At 33.6% G+C, this 23,233-nt stretch overlaps 1 protein-coding gene across 1 annotated transcript; it reads right to left on the reverse strand.

The window, feature by feature from the left end:
- Positions 1–6,928: 6,928 nt before the first annotated feature.
- Positions 6,929–22,907, reverse strand: LOC134257625 (cation-dependent mannose-6-phosphate receptor-like). The gene is made up of 7 exons (XM_062740212.1): positions 22,612–22,907; positions 14,391–14,478; positions 13,241–13,368; positions 11,988–12,072; positions 7,808–7,959; positions 7,194–7,320; positions 6,929–7,052 (listed from the first exon to the last, which is right to left on the reverse strand). The coding sequence occupies exons 1-7, from the start codon at positions 22,773–22,775 to the stop codon at positions 6,996–6,998; spliced, it is 801 nt and encodes a 266-aa protein (XP_062596196.1). The 5' UTR covers positions 22,776–22,907; the 3' UTR covers positions 6,929–6,995.
- Positions 22,908–23,233: the final 326 nt, after the last annotated feature.

Here is a 23,233-nt window from a genome sequence, read left to right on the forward strand (position 1 = left end):
TCACATTAAAGTATTCTGAACGAATTTACTGAAATGAGAATTTAAATCCATCTAAAGAAATAAATCAAAACTCTATTTCTATTTTTAATAGTCTACGTGTTATGTTTACTTAAAATGATCCTAAAATAGTTTTGAAGAGCATTTGGGATACATATCGATTTCTCGACTTTGAACTTCTCGAAATTCCCAATTTTTCAAAGTAAAAGTTCCTTCGGTAATAGATACTAGTAATTTCTTTATTACGAGCATATGGCGTTTATATCTCTCAGTTGATTCAATACACAAAACCATGCTCTACAATTCTTTTAAACGGGGTAATTCAGTAACGAGCAAGATGAATCAAGAATATCAACAGTCATTATTTTGCAAGCTCTGAGGTACATATGTATACAATGACCTTGTCAGAAAATACAATATATCATTAAGACAAATGCTAACTGGCGTTTTTCATACTAATTGTTAGGTGATTATTTACACACCAAATTGACGATAGATTTGTTAATCCCTGATCATGACAAAGAGCACACGGCAAGTGTGACTGATCGGAAGGGAATGCTCACTTATCGATCGTACCTGATCCTATCTCTGATGTTTCTGTGTTTGCTCTGATCCTGACTTGATATGATTGAATGGACTTTTGAGCTTGAATACTTTTCGTTATCTCTGTATTTTTCAAATAATCAAAATAGCGTTGTAGACGTATGTGTGATATTACTCTGTTATACTCATATACCCCAGGTATGGAATAGATTTCTGCGGTTTGACACCGCACGGGGCAAGGCAAAACTATTTTCCAATATCATCTGCACTTATTTAAAAAACGGCTGCTAGAACAAAAGGATAGGCGTTAAAAAGAAAAAATTAATTCTGTTTGGTGTTGTTCCAGGATCCTTTCTTCATATTAATAACACCTATGGCGATATACGTAAGCACGAGAAAGTTGCAACGTGCCCCTATGTTATTAAAAAACGTGTAGTTTGACACTTTTCCTTGAGATAATTATGATGTTATATAACAATGAAATTGCATGGTAATCTCCGTCAAAGATGCTGCATATGCGTGATCAGAAGATGAAACAGACAAATCCAAATATCAAATGATGACCGGCTTATAATGTTTTTATCTAGAGCTATAAAAAATAACGGAACATGATGTGCAAATATTAAAGAATCTGTTAATGTTAGATACGTACATGGGATTTCATGTTGACCTTCTTTGTGTTTGAGATATATATATCAAAACAAATGAAAATCTTTTAAGCTATGTTAAGATAAATGGGGAATTAAAATATTTTCTTTATCTAAACATTAGCAATTTTCAAACATAACTTCGAATTTCATGAATATAAGCAAAAAAGAGGACTCTGTAACGGTTTGATGTTTAGACGCAGTTTCCTGTCCTTTAAATAGAAATAAACCTTTACCCAGATGAATCCGTACAAGAACTTAATCGTTTTTTTAAGTTTAAACGGATCGGCAGAGGATAAAAACATCTTTAATTCCATTGGGAGAGAGTTTGAAAACATAAGAATTTCTTTATTGTTAAATGCTTATATAAATAAAATAGATATAATTGATAATTTAAATATTTTAATAAAAAAATTATTTGGAGACGCATTGTTAATACCTTTTTTATATTTACTCATTTTTTTTATCAAAAAATAATTTGTACAAATGTATTTTTTTAAATGCTATATACTCTTAAGTATATATTCATGGCCCTCTTGGAGTGTTCCAAATAATTAGTACACAGTAATAGTATACGTTAATATAAGTATCTAGGTATCAAAGCATACTAAGCTATCAACATAGAATTAGATATCACGAAGTGTATAAGAATCCTAACGCATTCATAAAAGTATACATGTATTAAATATTGTTTCACAATGCTTACTAAAAACTGGCTGCACTGAAGGTGGTGCAAAATTTAATATCCGTCAAAAAACGTTCAAAACAGACATCATAATAAATAAAAGAATTTATTTCTGATTTATGAATCTGATTTCTAAGGCAAGGGTCAACACAATTTCTTCAATCTCCGTACGATTATGAAGACGCCCATTTCTTATAGATTTTATGCATAGTCTGTGCATGTTTGTCTATTGTTCCTCTTTTAAGAGGGATGGGTGGTTGTGGCCATTTTGGATTATTTTTTATCTTCTTTACAAAAAGAGCTCCTTATAAAGATATACAAAAATGATCAAATTCTAAAACTAAAATGTATGAAGTTTTTTTTTCTTTTTCCTAAATGATAGCTTACAGCTTAAGATATCTTAAAATTATCATTACTAATTTGTTAACCTTAACAGTACATGTAGTTGTATGTGTTGTGTTAAAAGATGATTAATGGACAAACATGAGATCATGGATTGAAAAAGAAAAATTGCTTCTCTTTACACCCACTCTGGTTGTAACCAAGGTCTGAGACACCTTGAATATTTTAAATCTCTTCGTGATATCTTTTCTTACGTAACTTTGTGAATACTTAACTGGAACGTGACTTGTATATAGCATGGTTTGAGCTAACACGGACACTGTACTCGAACAAATATGGACAGATACATATTGTTAAATTTAACGTTTAAACCTTTCTTAATAAAATATAATAAAATACAGACAGTTGGAAAATATTTATCCCGTTTTTAATGCATGTCATTGACATTCAGTCTAATTTTAGACCCATTCGTAAGATGTTATCTCCACCCCTCATACATTCTTACCCCCGGTTATGTTTAACCAAGGGCAGATACATGTAAGTGTAAATTTTCTGTAGTTTGGAAAACAGTAAGGACAAAAAGCATAGAATTAATTTATTGTATTACAGTTTAAATTATTTCTAACATTTATATTTGTTGCCAAATCGACAGACTTCTGTAGTAAATATGCAAAAGTGAAATTGGGTTAAGATTTAAAATCAACAGAAGCGACAGAAAAAGATCCGAACCACAGCGTTGAGTACAGTCGTCCTTTAATTTATGTGTACCCTATGTAAGGAACACATCAAATCTATACTTATAACTCAATAAATTTTGCAAATAAACTTCAAAACTGTTGTACCAATATTCTTACTAAATCCCCAGGAAAAAACTAGGTATAGGGTGATGTCCGTAAACTATATCAAGATATCACTCGTAAAGTAATAATCGTTAATTTAACTAAATGTCTACATCCAAACTCGAAATAGCAAAAAAAGAGAGTGTTAATACTTCTGGTTGGCGGATCTAAGTTACTGGTATGTTTAATAAATAGTGTTTCATTATTTCATAAAACATCACAAATAAATAATTCAATCAAAACTTGATTAAAGTAATATATAAAAAAATAACTGTGATACTGTAAATGTATTACATTTGGCGATATATTCCATATAATGTCAAGGAGCACCTGTTAGTATATAATGTATAACAAAGAACGACAGATATCAAAATAAAGCTGCTTTATAACATGTGACGAAAAAAACGCAATTTTTAATTTAAAAAATAAGGGGACGATTATATGTATAATCATCTATTTACTAAACTATTTATGGGATTTTGAAGTATTTCTTCATGCTATAAGCCTATATGATAAACTGTCAATAGGAAGATGAAATACACTTTTTGGAATAGTTGAGTCCGCAGTTATTTATTTTAATCAATTTCCCACGTGCATGCGCGAAATTTCATCTAGTTATATTTAAAAGAGCACGTTTGCTATCATCATTCCCAATACAATGCAAGGTCTGTCGAAAGGTCTGTCAAAATGTCGAGGATCAATAATAACCTTTAAAATTAAATGAACTATTACACTTATTTTTTGTTGTTGTTGCTTTAGACAGACATCTTATTATCATTACAACGATAATATTGCCTTCCCACAAATTTTTATTAAAATAAAAAATTTGGTGATAACACAAAATTTTCTATTTCAATAAAAAAAATTGTAGGAAGACAATATGCATTAAAAATACAAAATGACATTGTACATGTCTGGTGTCTGTTTTTTATTACACATGTATGCATGTAAGACATATAATAATAATGATTACATGGAAAATACACAGATGGTAATCTTACATAACCATACGTGTTTTAGGAATTTTTTTTTTAACAAAAACATATAGTATCCACAACTTTAAAAGAAAAAAAATCCTCAAAGAGAAATCTAAAATATCACAAAAATTATGCAAAAGGTATACAAAAAATGTTAAGTAGTGTTTAATTTCAGATAAATATTAAATTAAAGTTAAACACTTATTGTTCAGAGAGGTATAGACACACTTCTGCTGATCTGCAAACCCCCTTAAGGGGGCCGACTTGGGTTTTATTGTGTGAAAACTGCAATTATTATAGTGAAACTCTTCATTTTTATACCATATATAACTTACATTAACTCCAGCGTACATGTCAAGTTTGAGGTAAATCTACCGCCCAGGTATTTTTAAGGGACCGTCTCAAAATACAGTTACATTTACTAGAGGGTGATATAGGAAAGTGCCACTTTTCAGCACTTTCAAGCATATTATACAAATACTACGATAGACTTTTCGTTAAAACTATAATAAATAATGAGTAATTCTATATTGTATATTATATGCAAGAAATACACAATTCTACCTTCTTGTTACCAGAGGGGGCATCTCAAAATGCAAAAAATTAACTATTTTTTTCTTGTTTTTTTAGAGTACTGCAAAATATAATAGGCACAAGAGATTTATATGAAAAACATAATAAAATATTGGAGATATTCTTAAACTTCTATGTTTTAAATTTCAAGAAGGCTATGTTCATTACTTTTTCTTTAATAACATTATTATTACCCATTTTTTAAGAGCTTCAGTTTATCATAACGTCAAAAACACACTATAACGACGTCAACCTACCTATCAACTGCAAAATCGGTTAAAACATCAGTTATGAAAAAATTGTAATTACATTTTGAAACCTGTTATTTCTTAAGTTTGTTTAATTTTATTAATCAAGTGAAAAAAGTTGCTTTAAAACAGTAAGTATGCTTTATTTTACTATGATGCACGAAATATTGCGCAAAGAAAAACAAAGTCGCCCCCTTTAAGTATTCGCCTCCTCCCTTTCTCATTACATTCTATGCAGTTCAGTTTCTTGGGATATTTCAAGTCAGTTTTTGAAAAAAAAATATGCTTTGCTCATTTTGAAGAATTGTAATGATAAATGACAACTCTATGAATTGTACGTCTGAATATTTCTGTCTGAGTTACCTTGTACCTGGTGACAGGTAGAAGATTCAGGTAGAAATCAATGATTATTCACCAAGATATATATAAAGGACAAACTGCTTTCCTAGATGCTATTTAGCTCGTCGTTTTCCCCATAACGATACAGATTAATTAAATACATATAGACGCTGAAATAAATCCGATTAAATGTAACGTCTCCATGGATGCTGATACTGCGACCCTAGATAACAAATGAAATGGAGAATACCACATTCAATAATACAACCTTCACCTCAGAAGTGATTTACAAGATACAATATCTCCGGATTATCTGTTTTATTGTTACTTTAGAAAATGTGTTAGCCCTTGTCATTTTGATTCGTTCACGGAATCTACATTATCAAATCCGGACCCTTTCCATTTCTTTGGCCTGGACTGATTTTTTGGTTGGAGTCCTTATTATTGTTCCTACAGACAGCAACACAAATCTTTGCAGGATTCATCATGCTACTATACTGAGTACATTGACGACGTCATTTTTTACCATCAGTGCAATCTCTACAAATCTTAGTATTTCGTTGTTGTTTCCCATGCGATTTCAGAGTTTAACAAGTCCCCGATTATACCGAATCGTCTGTATTTCGTTGTGGATTATAAGTTTTGTTTTCGGGTTCTCACATTTAGTTGACAAAGGATTGACTCTGGAATGCTACAAACCTATGTTATACAAAACTACAGCACTTAAAATACAAACTTTTATTTCAAGTTTCTTGTTACTTTGGAATATCATTTCATATATGTACATTTATCTTGTTCTTCGTAAAAAATCAAAACAAACTAGACCAGAAGGTATCTCCGAGGAATCCGATGAAAGACAAAAGAAGGAGATAGTCCAACGAACAGTGAAACTAATGGTTTTCGTTATTGTTTTTATCGTCTGCTATGCACCACATGTGCTCTTGAATATTCTTCTTCTCATCCTTGAGGGAAAAGCGTTAGAAAGAGTAAGACAGTATCGGTATCTCGATAACCAATTTATTGTTCTGAACAGTATGATCAATCCATTCCTGTTTGTATTTCGTTTCCGAGAATGTCAAATCCAAACATTATCTTTACTTTGCTTTTTTAACAAGAAATTAGTTGGAAAAAAGATTGCACAATTACAAGCACAAATTGAAAAATAATGTGGCGTACCGAACAAATGTGAATAAACTTCAATGGAGCAAATTCTTTAGTTAGAAAAAACTGTAACGCTACATGTCGTTCTTAACAGCACAGTATTGAATAAAAGAACTTTTTTCAAATCATCAAGTGGATAAAGTTTTGAAAATAAGCTGTTTTTCATGAAATAGTTATTAACAGACATATTTTTGTATATGGATTCGAATCCACTACGAGACTTCCTATGGGACCTATAAAACAAAGGTCCCATTTTGCAGTAGGCAGCCAAAAGCTTCCTCACTGCTCAATGCCCCTATGTGTCGAGTATAGGCCAGAAATTACAGTCTTGGGAAAGTGGTGGCGTCTCCATATGAGTGAAAATTCTCAAGAGGGAAGGGAAAAAATATTATCAACATTGAACATATAGATTTTTGGCTCTCAGTTGATTGGATTCACGACTGTTTGCGTTGGCCTCAGGGTGTGCATGTGTGCATGTTACATTAGGGCTTATATATGTACAGAACAGAAAGAAAAAATATCCTACATAATACGAAAGTGTAAAAAAAAAAAAAAAACGCACACACACATTTGATTGTTGTAAAAATATTTATTTAAAAAGTCAAACGTCTGATATATTTGAATACTAAAGTGTCCTGAGCTAATCACTTCACACTGGAGTACCCTGGACGAATTTTCTGGAATGTGAACTTAAATCCATCCTATGATATAAGAAGTATATGTAAATATAAGTATACAGCGCAAAGAGGACTGAAAATCTTTCGGCAGAGATGAATTGATAGTGTTTAAACATTTCAGCTCTATTTACGAGAGAGAGAGAGGGAGAGAGAGGATGGCGATACCTTGATAAGTCCAGGAACTGATGACCAGAAGGTAACATTTGGAATAGCCTCTTTTCCTCGACTTTTGCGTACACCCATTGTGAAAACGGTTCCTGCTACCAGATATACCACAACCAAAGCTAATACTCTACCAAAAGAGGTCAGATTTGTTAGGAAAAACACAAAATTTCACAACCTTCGTATGTTTCAGATAAATCTGAGGAACTTTTCATTGCTGTTTCTTGGTATGAAGCAAATATTTTAAGGTAAGCTATATTTGTTCTGTCAGCAAATTTTCATAAGCGATTTCTTTTAGGTATTTTCCGCCTCATAGCTTTTACATAGTTCAAAGGGGAAAATGCATTTATTTCCATTTATTATGTTTTCAATTTCAATGTTTTTCAGTATGCCTATTGGAAAATTTTCTTCCAAATGGTATTTTTCTTTTGAGTATGAATTTATATTTTTAATAACAGCCTTTGCAAAAACCAATGACGTCACAAGAGAATAAAATACCCCAACAATACCTTAACAATGATATTTTATTTCAAATTTAGTATATCATTGAAAATGTACTGACATAATTAACATGATTAACAAAGAAATTAATTCAAAATCATGGTGGAAATACTTACGCTATACACAAAATAGTCCCTACGCTGATACCTGATTCATCGTTTGACCCGGATGTATTTGGTTTAGGGTTAGGCGTTGGGCCTGTCGGACTTGGAGGAGGTCCTCCACCACAACCATTGGGGCAGGCGCATTTAGTAGTCAATGAAAATGCCTGTCAATTATAATCAAATTATTAATCAGACAAAGGATTCCTCGAATATCATTTTCAGTCTCGTAACTTGTCAATTACATTAAGAGTTATCATTGTCTTAAATATTTACAAAACAATGTGAAAGTTATTGAAATAAGTCCCAATTCAGAATAAACACGATAGTCACCAATGGTCATTATATTCTTGATAAGGATATAATAAAATAGCGCTTATACGTGTAATCGTCCTAATAGAACGATTATTTGAAAATAAAAACTGAACAATCTCATATAATACATTGTTGTCATTGAAATGTCCCCTACTATTTCATCTTATCATCAACAGGAACAGGGGACTCGAACTAATTTATGTGATTAATAATCTTTCTGTTGTCTTCCTGAATTGTTGAAGATTTTTTGGGATATGCCGGTATTGCTTTCTCTACTCGAGGCTCCTTATATCTTTTTAATAATTTCTCGAAGTAAAAGTTCGTACGACAAACAATTTCATAAAACAAAAATATCAACAGTTTCGTTAAAAGTCATCATTTCGCAAGTTCTTCGGTAGATACACATTACCCTATCAGCAAATACTCGTACAATATTTAGCATTAAGTCAAATGCTGACTGACTTTTTCATACCAATTGTTAGACCTTTATTAGCACACCAAGTTGTAGACAGATTTTCCCGTTATTTCCTGATCAATACAAGGAGCACACGGCGGGTGTGACCGGTCGGAAGGGAATTCTTACTTCCTCATGGCACCTGATCCCATCTCTGGTGTTTAAGAAGTCTGTGTTTGCTCTACTTCTAATTTGTTTTGATTGAATGGAAGTTTGATTGATTGATTGATTGTATATTGTTTAATGTCCCTTTCGAGAATTTTTTACGCATATGGAGACGCAACCACTTACTGGTGGAGAGCTGCAAACTTTGTCCTATACTTGGCATCAAGGGCCATTGAGCAGGGAGGGATCTTTTTCGTGCCAGCACCTACTGCGACACGGGGCCTCGGTTTATAGGGTCTCATCCGAAGGACCGGTCTCCACGTCCCACAGTGGGATTTGAACCCGCGACGTAAGGATTGACTCCTTACATGGCGACTCTAGAGCAGACGCTCTAACCACTGCGCCACGTGGGCGACGAATGGAAGTTTGAGCTTGATTACTGTTCGTTATATATTTTTCAACATGACAAAATGGCTTTCAAAACATCATTTTTTTTATACCAATTTGTTTGGATTTTCAGTAATATCAGGAACGGAATTGATTATTGTACGATTGACAGCGTGCGTGGTAAGGCAACAATTTCATTCAAATAACACCTGCCCTCGAGAGGAAAGGACGTTTTAAGTTTTAAGAACGTGTGTCCAATCCTTTTCTATTGTAACATCTAAACAATAAGACATGTTCAAATCAACACCTGCTCTTAATTAAAATCGATGGAAAGGAGTTGAAATAAAAAAAAATATAATTTTGTTTCGTTGTGTTCCTGGATACTTTCTTCATATTAATAGAACTGGTTGTGATATAAGGGAGGATGAAAATGTTTCATAAGCATGCCCCACGTAATCAATAACGTATAGTTTGACACTTTGTCTTGAGATATACTTAGTAATTATGAAATCTTTGATGTTGATACGAATAGTTAATGCTAAATGTAGTTCTGTCTTTCTCTTGTGAATTTTCAAAAGAATTCAGCTTTTTCAAAGCTCTGTATTACTAACTCTTCGAGCCACATGTATTCTGTAGCAAGTTAAATTGGAGATATATACCGTATATGCTGTAATAAACGGATGATATTATTGGATGAAATATGCATTTGAGCTCAAAAGTCCATTAAACATTACAAAACAGGAACAGAGCAAACACGGACCTCCAAAACATCAGAGGTGGGATCAGGTGCCATGGAAAAGTGAGCATTCCTGCCAATCGGTAACATCCGCCGTGTGCTCCTTGTCGTGATGGGGATAGCGGAGAAAATTCGTGGACAACTCAGTGTGTAAATATTCATCGTTTTACTAACAGTGTAACAGTTTGCCTCATTAGGCGTGCTGAAATTTCGTATGCTGATCATCATTTTGCTCATCGATTCGATGTTAGATTTCAATGAAATCAATACTCATTTGCATATGAAACACAGAAGCTAGCAATACCACTGGCAATATTGACCAATCGTATTGAATGATTGTTCACTTGTATTCAGTAAACAACAAATGGACAGACAAAGCAAGTTTTACATCCCATAATGATGATAGTGATAGCTACATAGTATAACAGTAGCAGAGTAGCCTTACTAATTCCATTCTTTAAATTTTCTTATGAGTATCTAATTCCCTATCCGGTTATGCGTCACCGGACAAATAAAATACGTTTTTTGAGGACAGAAAACGGGCTTTGACTGACCACGTGTTGCTGCTGTCTGCAAATTAGTGTCGCTCTGGTAAACAATCATTCAATGTGATTGGCCAGTATTATCGGGTTATTGTATTCTGAGTTTCATTGCCTGACGTCACGGCGTCAGGCAGTATAAGGATTGATATTTCCAAGATCCGAAAATGTGCGACCATATCTAAAGAGCTAGATTTTGTGCGAGCTGATTTACATTGGAATTCTTTACCTGCATTTTAAAAGAAACAGTTTTCAGAAAAAAGAAAGATATTACTTATGCGAAATACTGCAGTATTTACTTCCTTTAATCTTTTTGCATGGAACAGATTATTCCATATTATTTGCCGTTTCAACATGTCCGTGTATCCTTTTTTCTGCATTTCTATACTACTGGATCAGTCCATATACCACAACCAAAGCTAATACTCTACCTTCTAATACTTCAGAAATTCTATCTACAAGTTTTATACCATTCTTTAAAACAACATATCGTATACATCAGTATACATGGTATATGGACATGTAACACTGAACAAATGTTTCTAATTTGTTTACCGATCCCGCGGTTGGTTTATTCCATATATGGACGAGTCCAATAATAATAAACAATGCAGTTCAAGCCATCGTCTCCAGATGCATGATCTATTATATGTCTTTGTTCAGATGCACAAGATAAATAAAAAAGTAGTGAATAATCTTGGACATTTCTTTCTACAAAGCCTAACTATTGAATTTATTTATTTCATTCTCAATATATCATGTATTATATGATAGTGTCATCACCCTTCCCTTTTAAGAAAAAAAAAATAATGAACACATATTACTACTGTTGACTTCAGAGGAGAAAATACACTCCAACAAAATGTGTTTTTAATTATATCCATCTTTTAAAATGTTCACAATGCGTGATTTGATAACAGATTTTATAACAGGTGTTACAATGTAGCTTAAAATCAATTTAGATCCAAGGGCAGATCACTCCACTTGCAGACCCCCCCCCCCCCTTCAACTACAAAGTTCTTTAGTATGCAGTGTAGAGATGATTCATCTACAAGTTCAGTAAAATCAAGATTTCAATTATATAAGGTTCTCAAAATATAAAGTTAGGATATTTTTTAAACCCACAAAGTATTGCTCAAAAGGGTTATCATTCTTCATGCAGATAAATTGATTGATTTAGTCAGACAAGCTTTTTAAAAAGCTGTTACTTGTATGCAAATTAGTATTGATTTCATTGAAGTCAAACATCGGAATCAGAAATGAAAGTCACGGGTATTTCGGATACTATGACCTTAAAAACGTAGAGCCCGTGTCAAGGTAGGCGCTGGCACGATAAAGAACCCTCACTGCTCAATGGCCCTAAGTGCCGAGTATAGGTCTAAATTCGAAGCCCTTCACCGGCATACGGTGACGTCTCCATATGAGTGAAAAATTCTCGAGAGGGGCGTTAAACAATATACAACCAATCAATCAATCAATCAATCCAATCTATGAGTAAAATGATTATAAGCACGCCCCATCAAGCAAACTGTCACACTGATAGTAAATGATAATAATGGCCTAGCTAACAATGGATTTATTGTTTGCAGTCCCCGGATCCTGAAATGATTCATAACTGTTAAAGAAAGCATCTTATTGTTTTTATAAGTAAATACATACGTAGTTCAAAGAGCTGACTTCACCCATAGGCGCAAAATTTGCAGGCTGTCCCGATTGGTCACAAATCAAGGTGACGTCAACGTTCCTGTCAAAACCCATAAATTTAAAATAATTGAAAATAAATAGGCCTATGTGACAAATCTATATGATAACTCACAAACGTAAAATAACATTTCACTTACAGAAAATCTGGGAGCAAATGAAAAATATTGTCAAAATAAATAATTTAAGGGAAAATGTTGCACATTTTGCTGACCCTTCGAACAATATTTTCTGCCTTTGGCTTTCGGCAAAGCCGGTTTTTGGGTCCGACGAAACACATGTTGCCTTTGATCTCAGTCACGTAGTCCATGTTTAAAAATATGTTTGTATGGCACGCCAAATTCACAAAAATGAGATAATCATAGTTTCACAATTGATAAACTAGGTTTATCGACTGTAAACTATAGTTTACAAACCGTAAACTATAGTTAACGATTCGTTAAGTATAGTTTTCACCTGTAAAACTATATTTAACGGTTGTTAACTATAGTTTACGAATGTTAATTTAAGTTTATCTGTCTGTAATAAAGCGTTAACATTAGATTTTGTTGATAAACACAGATTCACGTTTGTAAACTATAGTTTACAATCGTAAACTATAGTTAAGAGTTGTTAATCATGGTTTCACAAATTGTGAAACTATATTTATCAGATCGTTAACTATAGTTAACGGTTTGTAAACTATAGTTTACAAATCGTGAAACTGTATTTATCAGATAATCTATGTTTTGCGATCGCAAATGATTGTTTTCGGTGTTAAGTATAGTTTACGGTTGTGAAACATAGATTATCGCGTTAACTTTGGTTTACAGATGTGAAATATAGATTAACGTTGTTAACTATAGTTTACGGTTTGTAAACTATAGTTTACAACCGATAAACCTAGTTTATCGATTGTGAAACTATGATTATCTCATTTTTGTGAATTTGGCGTGCCATATGTTTGTCTTCTTATGACTCAGAGTAAAATTTTTGGATTGACAGGTGAGAAAATTCTTTTCCCGGAAAATTTCAACATTTATATTTGTTGACAGGATAAGGGGAATATAAAAAGAAATCGTGTTCTAGAATGACAAAAAAAGTTTTGAGTTGGGCCATTTTAGTCAATTGGTCGAGAGAGGGCAATCAAATATATATATATTTTTAAAGATTTTCTTAATGATAATAATATTGACCGTAAAATATATATGAAACAACAGTATGATATGCACCTTGTGATTCCAGTTGAATCTGTGGAGCTGTAGAGAAAATGAACGTTGGTTCCATCAAAGATGTAGGAGGTGCTGGTGGCGTCCCCAAGCTGGTATTGAAGCGACTGGTCACCGCTTATCTGGCAGGCCTTTTAAAACAGAAATTATACACTGTGCACAGGCCAAGCTAATTAAAATCAGATGTTAGATCCGCTCGTATACTCGCTACACTAACATCTAACAACATCCCATAGACGGTCACACCAGAGGTCAAATTCGGAACACCTCTAGATTTATTGGCTTCAACAAATATACGATGATTTTTGCAGGCGACGATTTGATTGGTTGATAGAATTTTAACTCTGACATGACCCTCTATGGGATGTCACTCGGAGTTTCTCGGATGACTCGTACCTCGCACATAGTCTCGGAGTCAAAGGAGTTCTACCATATTGCTGATTCAGTCATTATTTTGTGGCACACTCAACAGTTTTTTTCTTGCTTACAAAGCCTACTTAAATGAGGTTGTAATCGAAATCTGTTTACGATAAAGAATTGCATTAATTATGAAACATTTTCGAAGAACGTTATGCAGAGCGAACTATGAAATGAGTGATAAGGCAGTTTCCGGCGGAGAAATGTAAGGATCTGATGCGTAATCCTCCACTAATCACATCCGAGGTTTGAATTGAGCGTAGCGGAGTCAGCCGAGGATTGCCGATTGATGGGATGTTGTTAGATGTTAGTGTAGCGAATATGCTTTTCACTCTTATGGAGACGCCACCACTTGCCGGTGGAGAGATGCAAACTTTATCCTTTACTCAGCATTCAGGTCTATTGAGCAGGAAGGGATCAATTTCGTGCCAGCACCTACTGCGACACGGGACCTCGGTTTATACGGTCTCATCTGAAGGACCGGTCTCCAAGTCCCACAGAGGGATTGGAACCCGCGACGTAAGGATCAACTCCTTACTTCACAACTCTAGAGCAGACGCTCTAACCACTGAGCCACGCGGGCGATTACATAAATTGGAATATTCAAGATTAAGCTAAGCGCAATAATTGGGCATTCAGTTGTTGGCGGCAAATATGAGGTCAGCTTATTTTAACTATTCACGTACATTATTTAGGAAGGGGTTTGTGTATACTGTACGTAAGTTTTGATACTTACTGCGGCATTCATACAGGCGCCTTCAGTGAATGAGTAACATGGATTATATGAGTAAAAATAGCCATCGGAGGCAAAACTGTCAGCAAACCTGAAAGGTAAAATTATACTTGAAAAACAGAATTAAAAGGGGAGAAAAAGAAGGATTTCATAAGGTGTAATACAGAGTAACAACGGCTCAGCAAGCAAAACATCAACTCTGAATAATTTAAGCATATTAAATTTCTAAAAAGCATGTTAGTCGTAGAGCACATTTACCACTTAATTCAAAACAACAGCAAAAAGTTTAAAAAGTAAAACAGATTCAAACAAAAAGATTTCAGGAAATATTGGACGGTTGGATCGTTCCGGAATTTTTTAAGTTTATAACCATTTTCAGGGCCCACAAATGCTTTAGATATCAACCCTTTATCTTCACTCCTCACAAAAATAAGAAAAGTGGTGTAAACAAGACACAGATTACAGGAGGAACTTTAGACGTACTGTGCACAATTTATTCTAGAAGTGGTGTAAACCAGACACACATTACAGTAGGACCTTCAGATCTACTATACTATAGCGTATTCTAGAAGTGATGTAGATCAGACTCAGATTAAATGAGGAATTTCAGAGGTACTATGCTACAGCGTATTCTAGAATGAAATATATGGAGATAACGAACAGTTTTCAAGTTCAAAGGTCCAATAAACAATACAAAATAGGAACAGAGAAAACACGGACCTCCAAAACATCGGAGGTGGGATCAGGTGCCATGGAGGAGTGAGCAATACTTGTCGACCGTTCACATCCACCGAGTACTCCTTGTCAAATGTATCGGGAAATATTGGGAAATTCTGTCGACAATCAGTGTGTAAATAATGGCCTTACAATTAATATGAAAAACGTCAGTCACCATTTGACCCAATGATGAATTTGCTGACAAGGTCGATCATATACCGTATACAGGTGATGAAGGTATATATTGCTGCATAAGTAAGGGAAGATGACGATTGAAAAGTGGACGTCTAAAAGTATATCATAAAGCTTGATTGTTAGATTACATGACCATTTACCATTAACGTCTTTTTCAAGTAAAATACCCGAATATGAAACAGATGTGTCAGACTCTGTGGTATCTTTTATCTCAAGCTCACCAGGATATATCGTAGCGATATAAGAACAGAAATAACCATTGTTAACTGACAATACGTCGTCGACATATATAAATGTCGAGTTGAAGGCCACAGCTAGTGCTTTCTTCTTTTCTTGAATAAGATTTTGGACAAATCTTGCTTCATAAGCAAGTCTGCTTATAACGGGACGCAACTGGTATCCATGGGAATACAATAGATTGTTGAAACCATTAGATATTGTCCATCAGAATTTCAAGCATTTTTTAATGTCAATTTCAGAGTATTTGTATGTATAATCAGAATGTTTTTAACAAAATAATTTTGCAAATTACCAATGACAATGTAAGTTGATTTACGATTTCCTTTTTGTTTTTTAACAAATCGGCAGCTGCCAATGATATCAAAAAGACTGGACTTCAATTTTTTTCGTGGGAAATGGTTGTGTATCAAGTTGCAACTTCTTTGAAATAGAAGGGACGTAGGATATACCAGGGGTGGTCAAAAAGTTCGCGAACTAATTGAAAAACTTCCATAAAAGAAACAATATTTGGTTTCAATGTTGAATATATTTTAAATTAGTCCTCTCCGATTTTAATACACATCTGCCACCGTTCTGCTCATGCGCGAATAACGTGATATATGCGGTCACTTTACCCCTTCCCTCGCGTTCTGTCACAGAAGCTGAAAGATTTTTCTGAGTTTTAAATTTCTTTCCATGCAAGTTAATTTTTATAACAAAAGCAGTCCATTTATATGCAGAAATGGCCAAATCTCGGCAATAGTATGGGTGGATAATGATTATTCTTTTCCAGAATGAGCATGGTGACCATCAAAACCCAAGTCTTCTGTTTTTTGGAGCGTCGTTTATTCAATGTGGATAAAGAATGTGTGCCCTCTTTTTATCGTATCTAATATGTTAAAAGTCTAAAGTAAACAATATTTTAGAGATTTATTAATTAAATTATTGTAAAGATATTCAACCATTTTTCTAGCTGTAACTTTCGCAATCTTGCATTGCTTTAAAAAAAGACACATCTCTCCCTCAGCTTGCTTTCGCTGGGCTACAAAACAAACGTCATTTTTAACCATCTCCCTCCCTTCACTAGAACAATCAATCCAATTTATGATTGAACGTCTGGAAAGTCTATTGTCTTCGTAAACCTTCTACAAATTATTATAAGATACTTCAAAGGAATTTCCAAGTTATACGTTAAACTTTACAGCCGTTCGTTGCTCGAGTAAGATTGTGAAAACCATTTTTCGTCACGAGTCACCTACACATTGACGTCATTTTCACATTGTGACGTCACAATGATGGAGAAAATTATTACTTTTCATATGCTATTTATAGAACATGTGCATTGCTATAAGTGTGCCAAATTTCATTCTGATCTGAAACTTGGTTTTGTAAATGTAGAGATAGTTCGCGAACTTTTTTATCACCCCTCGTATTAATGCGTGGGCAGGTGAGATCCCGCAACATTTAACTAAAGTGACGCAATAATTACCACTATTTATATGGAAAAAATTAAGATAACGATCGATCAAAAAAAATCTACAAACAATACAAGTAACTAAGTCTATAAACAGGATATAAAACAGATACCCCCGAAAATTCCTGAGGTGGGATCAGATATCTATAGGCGTAAACATATCCTGTTGACCGTACACACAGACGAGCCCTACAAGTTGACCAGGAAGACAGTATATTTTTAGAGTCAAGGTTAGTATAAAACTAAAGGCAAAAGAATTAGTATGAAACAGGCCAGCCAAGAATTCGTACACAGAGCATGCTCTACTGAGTGTATTAAATAAGATGGGAGATCATGTAGACAACAACATATGCAATAGAGGTTATGTTAGCACTGAGCTCACTAAATGATACCCCCTCCCATATGATTATATATAATGGCAAATTCATGTTTCGCTATGGAAGAACCAAAATAAGTGTCAGATCTAAAAGTAAAACAGGAGGTGATCATGGCATTATGTAATAAAGAATCTGAAAGATCATTTGAACTTCATTCAGTGGTATAGGAGGAGATGCGGATAAAAGATGGGTGCCCTTCAATATTATAGTAAGAATGGCAGAGTGTCCATGTTTTGCTACGGGAAACCCAAAATATGTGTCTGATTAAAAAGTAAAGAAGGAGGTGCACAATTGCATTATGTAAAAAAGAATCCGTGAAAGTCTCACTAAATTTCGTTCAGTGGTATTGGAAGAGTCGCGGATAAGAGATGAGTATCCTAGAGCGTAACAAAGGGACGGATGCGAGCGGTGATCAAAAAGTTCGCGAATTATCTCTATATCTACAAAACCACAATTCAGGTTAGATTAAAATCGGGTACAAACATAGCACAGGAACTTGTTTCGGTACTATTTTTTTAATCCATAGTAATAAATTAATAATAACACCATTGTGTTATTATTATATACTATGGGTTTAAAATTTATAACCGAAACAAGTGCCTGTGGCACAGTCATAGCCATACACAATTTCTATTAATAGCACATGCTGTATAAAATGTTGCTTTTTGTTTGTGACATCACAATATGAAAATAACGTTACTATGCAGATCACTTGTGACAAAACATTGTTATCTCAGTCGTACTCGTTCAACTTTAAAATTTGTGATATATCTTGGAAATTCTTTTGCAGTAGCGTATAATAATTTGTACACAACTAATGAAGACAGATGACTTCCTAGAAATCCAATCAATGAATAGGTTGATCGTTTCATTGAAGGAAGGGGGATGGTTAAAAATAATAATTGTTCTGTTGCCCAGTGAAAGCAAGTTTGAAAAGAAATGTGTTTCTAGGGCAGTCCCACAGTAGTCTTATAGCGCTCCCAGAGCAGTTCCAAGGTAGTTGGGACTGCTTTCTGGCATGCTTGAGTGTCAGGTTGGATCTGTTTGGTGCTGTTCACCCTCTTACTTTTCAAGCGGGGTATGATAAGGAAAGTTAATGATGAAAAATCTTATGTCATACAAATTAGTTGCTAAATGGCCACATATCGTCAGTTATTCAGTAAAACATCCAAATATGAAACGGTACAAGTTTTATGAATAAATTCTGCTTCATAGCTTCATGTATATAAAAACAGGTCTGCTGAGAAGAAGCATAATTAGTGCTCATCGGAATTCCAACAGTTTATGTGAAGACCTAAATGTAGTATTAGAAAACTACATAATTGTTGTCAATGAAGAACTCTTTATTCCTTTGAAAATCGATTTCAGAGTTCTTGTGTGTAAAATCAGAGTGATTTTTAACAATGTCTCAAGAATCGCATCGTAATTTGACATAGTACATGTACTTTTTCAAAGATCATTGATACAGATTTATGATAAGAGAAAAATTCAGCCAAATATTTCCATTCACTTCTTCTATAAGACAAACTAGACCCAATGTCAACATTTCCTTGATGCCTCTGTTGACCTCTTGACCTCTAATGTACTTGACTACAATCACAATTAAGAAAACACCCCCATCGTCATGAAAAACAGGTAAAGAAGTTCAATCATGTGTATGTATAAATGCTTACAACTAATTTATGACACTTTTTTAAAGTCTGTTATACCAGCATATATTTGTTACACATACATATCACTGTATACAAAGTGCTAATCGAAAGTCTACTTGATTTGGATCACTAGCTATATTTGTTTGCGTCATTCGAAGTTTCTGTCTGCACATTTAGGCAAAAAATGTGCTTTTATATACGTTTTCTTACTGATAATAAAACTACTTCAAACAATATGAGACTTCTTCTTGGTATATTTAAAGATAATCATATTTTTGTTTCATCTACCCCTCCATAAACATCGGTAGCACGCGTTTTTCACGCATCTAATGGTCATTTTTCGACTAATCATCCACTGGAATGGACTGTTGACATTATTTCAATAAAACATTTATCATGTTTATTGTAATGTTTAATATGAATCTTTATCAAACGTAAGCTATCAAATTCGACCACAAGGTCTTCTTTATAGCCTGGCAATTACATCAAATATGCACCTACCCAACTTTTCCAGAGCTATATTATGTTTGCGTAGAAAATATCAAGAAAGCTATCTTTGTTGTCATGACAGCTATACTTTTTTCGAGTATACATATAGTATTTAGGCCTGGTGCAATTATTAAAATAATTTATTGACGTTACTTTGTGTTTCCAACAGTACTGTACAATATTTTCTTCCCAAGACTCCTCTTACATTTCAACAATGGCCCAGTCCATCGGAGGTCCATGTGTCATATGCTCACCTTGAGCATTTTATGCTCAATCGGTGAGTGTGATACATATGTATTTATATAAATTATAGAAAAAGTAGTGTGGCCTCTTGGTAAGTTACTTAGGAGAGTACAAACACACAGGCACCTGACGTTACTTATTTTTCTTTTAATAAAATAAATTATACCCCTACCTTTAACATTTTGAACCTTTCGTGACAGTATCTTTTTTAATTTCTAATGGAAGCAACTGTAATGACGTTTTTATTTCGTTAATTTATATGTTTAGTTTTATTTTTTCATTCCGGAATAAAGGATTGCTCAAGCATAAATTTCTGGATGGTGGACAAGCTACATTCTTCCATATATATTCTCATTTTTCCTATCAACTTATGATAGTCATTCATAAACAAAAACATACCAAATTAAGAATTTTCATGTTGCTCACCAATTTACATGTAATATTGTAAAATTTTAAAGATCGATTTCAACTCTTAGACTTTACATATATACATGGTTTTGTAAATATTTAGTGGTATATATATGCATTCAAAGTTTTGATTTGATAATTTAATGATTAATTAAAACGCATTCAACTTCAAATCTTAATGCCGCTTCGTTCATTTACTAATTTCAATTCAGCCAAATAAGTGTTAAGAAGAGATTGCATGAAATATTTAAAAAAAATTCATGTTATAAAAAGAAAACAAATGGTTACCACATTTCTCAAAGAAATGCATGGATCTTTTTTTCATAGAAATCATACCATATCCCTGAAAATCAGTGAACTTCCGTAACTATATTCTTTTATCGTAGACTGACTGTTAAGAGTTTGCGTTTCTTGGGAAGGAGGGAGGGGGGGTATTTTGATATGGTTACTTTAATATTCTTAAATTTTAGTGAATTTGAAAAAATTATCAGGTTTTGATCCCCTAACCTTTATCCGCTTTTCTGGATCTGTCTATGGGGATATAATGCCAAATTTTAATTAAACTTTTATCTTCATAGATTCTGTTTCAGATTCTTAGTTTTAAGTTCTGATGTCTGATGATAGTGTGAAAATAGGTGAAATATTACATAAGTTGCATTATAATCTCTTTATCATAAATTTATAAAAGAGAGAAAAAAGGTGTACAAGGCGAGGACAATCACCCGCTCTATGACGGAAAAGTTTTATTTTTCTAAAATTATTTTGTAGGTAATGTCATCTTCAACATATTAGATTCATATATTGTTCTGAAAGGCATATTGATTGAAAATTGTTTTTAGACTTATTTAGTCGAAAATGGGTACGTTTATATTAAATGATTCTAGCAATAAAGATTTATTTTTGAATGTGAACGGACCAGGTATTCTAGTAAATGCATTGTGTTTTTTTAATGGCGTCTGAACCCATTCTATCTAAAAGTTGAATATTTCAGAAATGAAAAAAAATGAGGATAATGAGCATTGATTTATGTCAAAAAATATACAAACAATACAAACATGTGGGCAGGGCATAAATACGGACCCCCCCCCCCCCCCGGAATACCAGAGATCCAGAGATTGGAACGTGTGCCTAGAGGAGTAAGCATCCCTTGTTGATCGGTCACAAACGCTGTGAGCCCTATGTACCGGGGGTATTGATTAAGTGAATGGAACATTTCGTAATCAAATTTAGTATAAAAACAAAGGTCTAACAGTTGGGTGAGAGAAGTAAGCCAAAAAAAAAAACGAACCGAGATAAATTAAATGATAGGTTGAAAAACCTTATTTGTCTCAACAAATTCGTTTCTTTTTAAGCAAACTGACACACAGACAACAAGAAGACACCGTAGCATATTGTGGTTAACGCATTCAGTCTTACGCCTATCATGAGCTTTGGAAAAAATTCGATTAGTTTGTGAAGCCCTTTATTCCGTTTTACATACCTTTAAAACATAAGTAAAATTATATTACGTGTATTTATCAATAAGTTATTTAACGACATAAACTTGAGCCAGTGTCTTTGGATTATACTCCCCCTATATACGGCTTCATTCTTCAAGAATTATTCTACTCAAATCAAACATAGCATTTCTGTAAGAATCGTGACAAAACGCAAATCAAGTATCGCACAAACACCAGCAATGATAGCACATTTCATCAAATTCTATATTTATTTATTTCTGTTTAACTTCTTTCGACTGATAAATGTTTCTCTTGGGATAATAAATGCCAATACCTTTTTCAAAACTGTTTAAATCGCAATAATTTTAACAAAAAACAATAAATCTTAATTTCATGCAAATCACAAAAAGGATCCGAAAAAAGTATAGCCATCGCAAAAATATGTTGCAAACATAGTATAGCATTCACTCAAAACAAGAATAGCCCAATTTCTCTAAAAAGTGTAATTTATAGAAATCATATGATGTTTCGTGGGTGAATTGAGGCGAAAACTAAGATACAATAACGTTTACAACAGAATATAGTTTGAAAAAATTAAGAACAATTGAAATAATGCAAAATGAGCGAAAATCCCATTGTAACTTAGTAAATGAGAATGGTATCGAATTTCTAACTTGTTTCAACTTAAAAATTTTCTCAAATAAATTTACATTGATTCTATAAAGGTATAATAAGTTTTGTAATTTCTTAAAGTTACTTTTATTCATATTTTGCCTGCAGAATTTTCTTTTTTACCCATAATGCATCAGAGTACCCAAAGCAATATAGCAAGTGATCCAAATCAAGTAGATTTTCGATTAGCACTTTGTATACAGTGCATATATAGTGTACAAGGTGTATATATCGAATTGATAAAAGTTGAGTATAATTTATATCACATATCATCTTACATATAAATATCATAGGCGGAATAGAGGGCGCGGGCGCCTTAAGTGGTCATACAATACTTACGCAGGGGTTTGGTCTTGATTGCCTAAGGAAGATAAATCTATAAGACTTCCATCATCCATGGAACACGAACACTGATCACGATAAGTACAGGATTGTCCAAAAGTTACAGCAACGAGCGACGATACCAAAATTACACAAATGGGCAGCAGTTTAAAGGATTCCATAACTTTACAGCTTAGACAACACTGTCACTTATTCCTGAAGATAATTAAGATATTAAGTAATTGAACTATGCATCAGATATTCGTAATGTGATAATCATGGGTATACAGCGTCACGTGAATCGTATATATCCATGTCGGAAAAGATTTCGTTATCTGGCGTTTTATCAATTGACCATGAATTTAATTGTAAATATAAATACGATAATCTAAGTGAGTTCCGGGTATATTTACAGTTACTGATGTACTGTTAGTACAATGTACAATACAAGAAAAGCGTTAATTTTTGCTGAGGACAAAGAGAAATATGAAGTACAAATACAGACGCTCCTGTGTGTACCAGACGCGCCTAAATGTAATAGACACAATTATTTATAATAGACGCACTTACATGTACATAATGTAATAGACGCACATACATGTAATAGACGCACATAGAGGTAGAAGGTGAGACTACTGAT

Source organism: Saccostrea cucullata, unplaced genomic scaffold (genome assembly GCF_032062105.1).
Source record: "Saccostrea cucullata isolate Sc308-1 unplaced genomic scaffold, CSIRO_AGI_Scuc_v1 ctg1656, whole genome shotgun sequence".
NCBI classification, from domain to species: domain Eukaryota; kingdom Metazoa; phylum Mollusca; class Bivalvia; order Ostreida; family Ostreidae; genus Saccostrea; species Saccostrea cuccullata.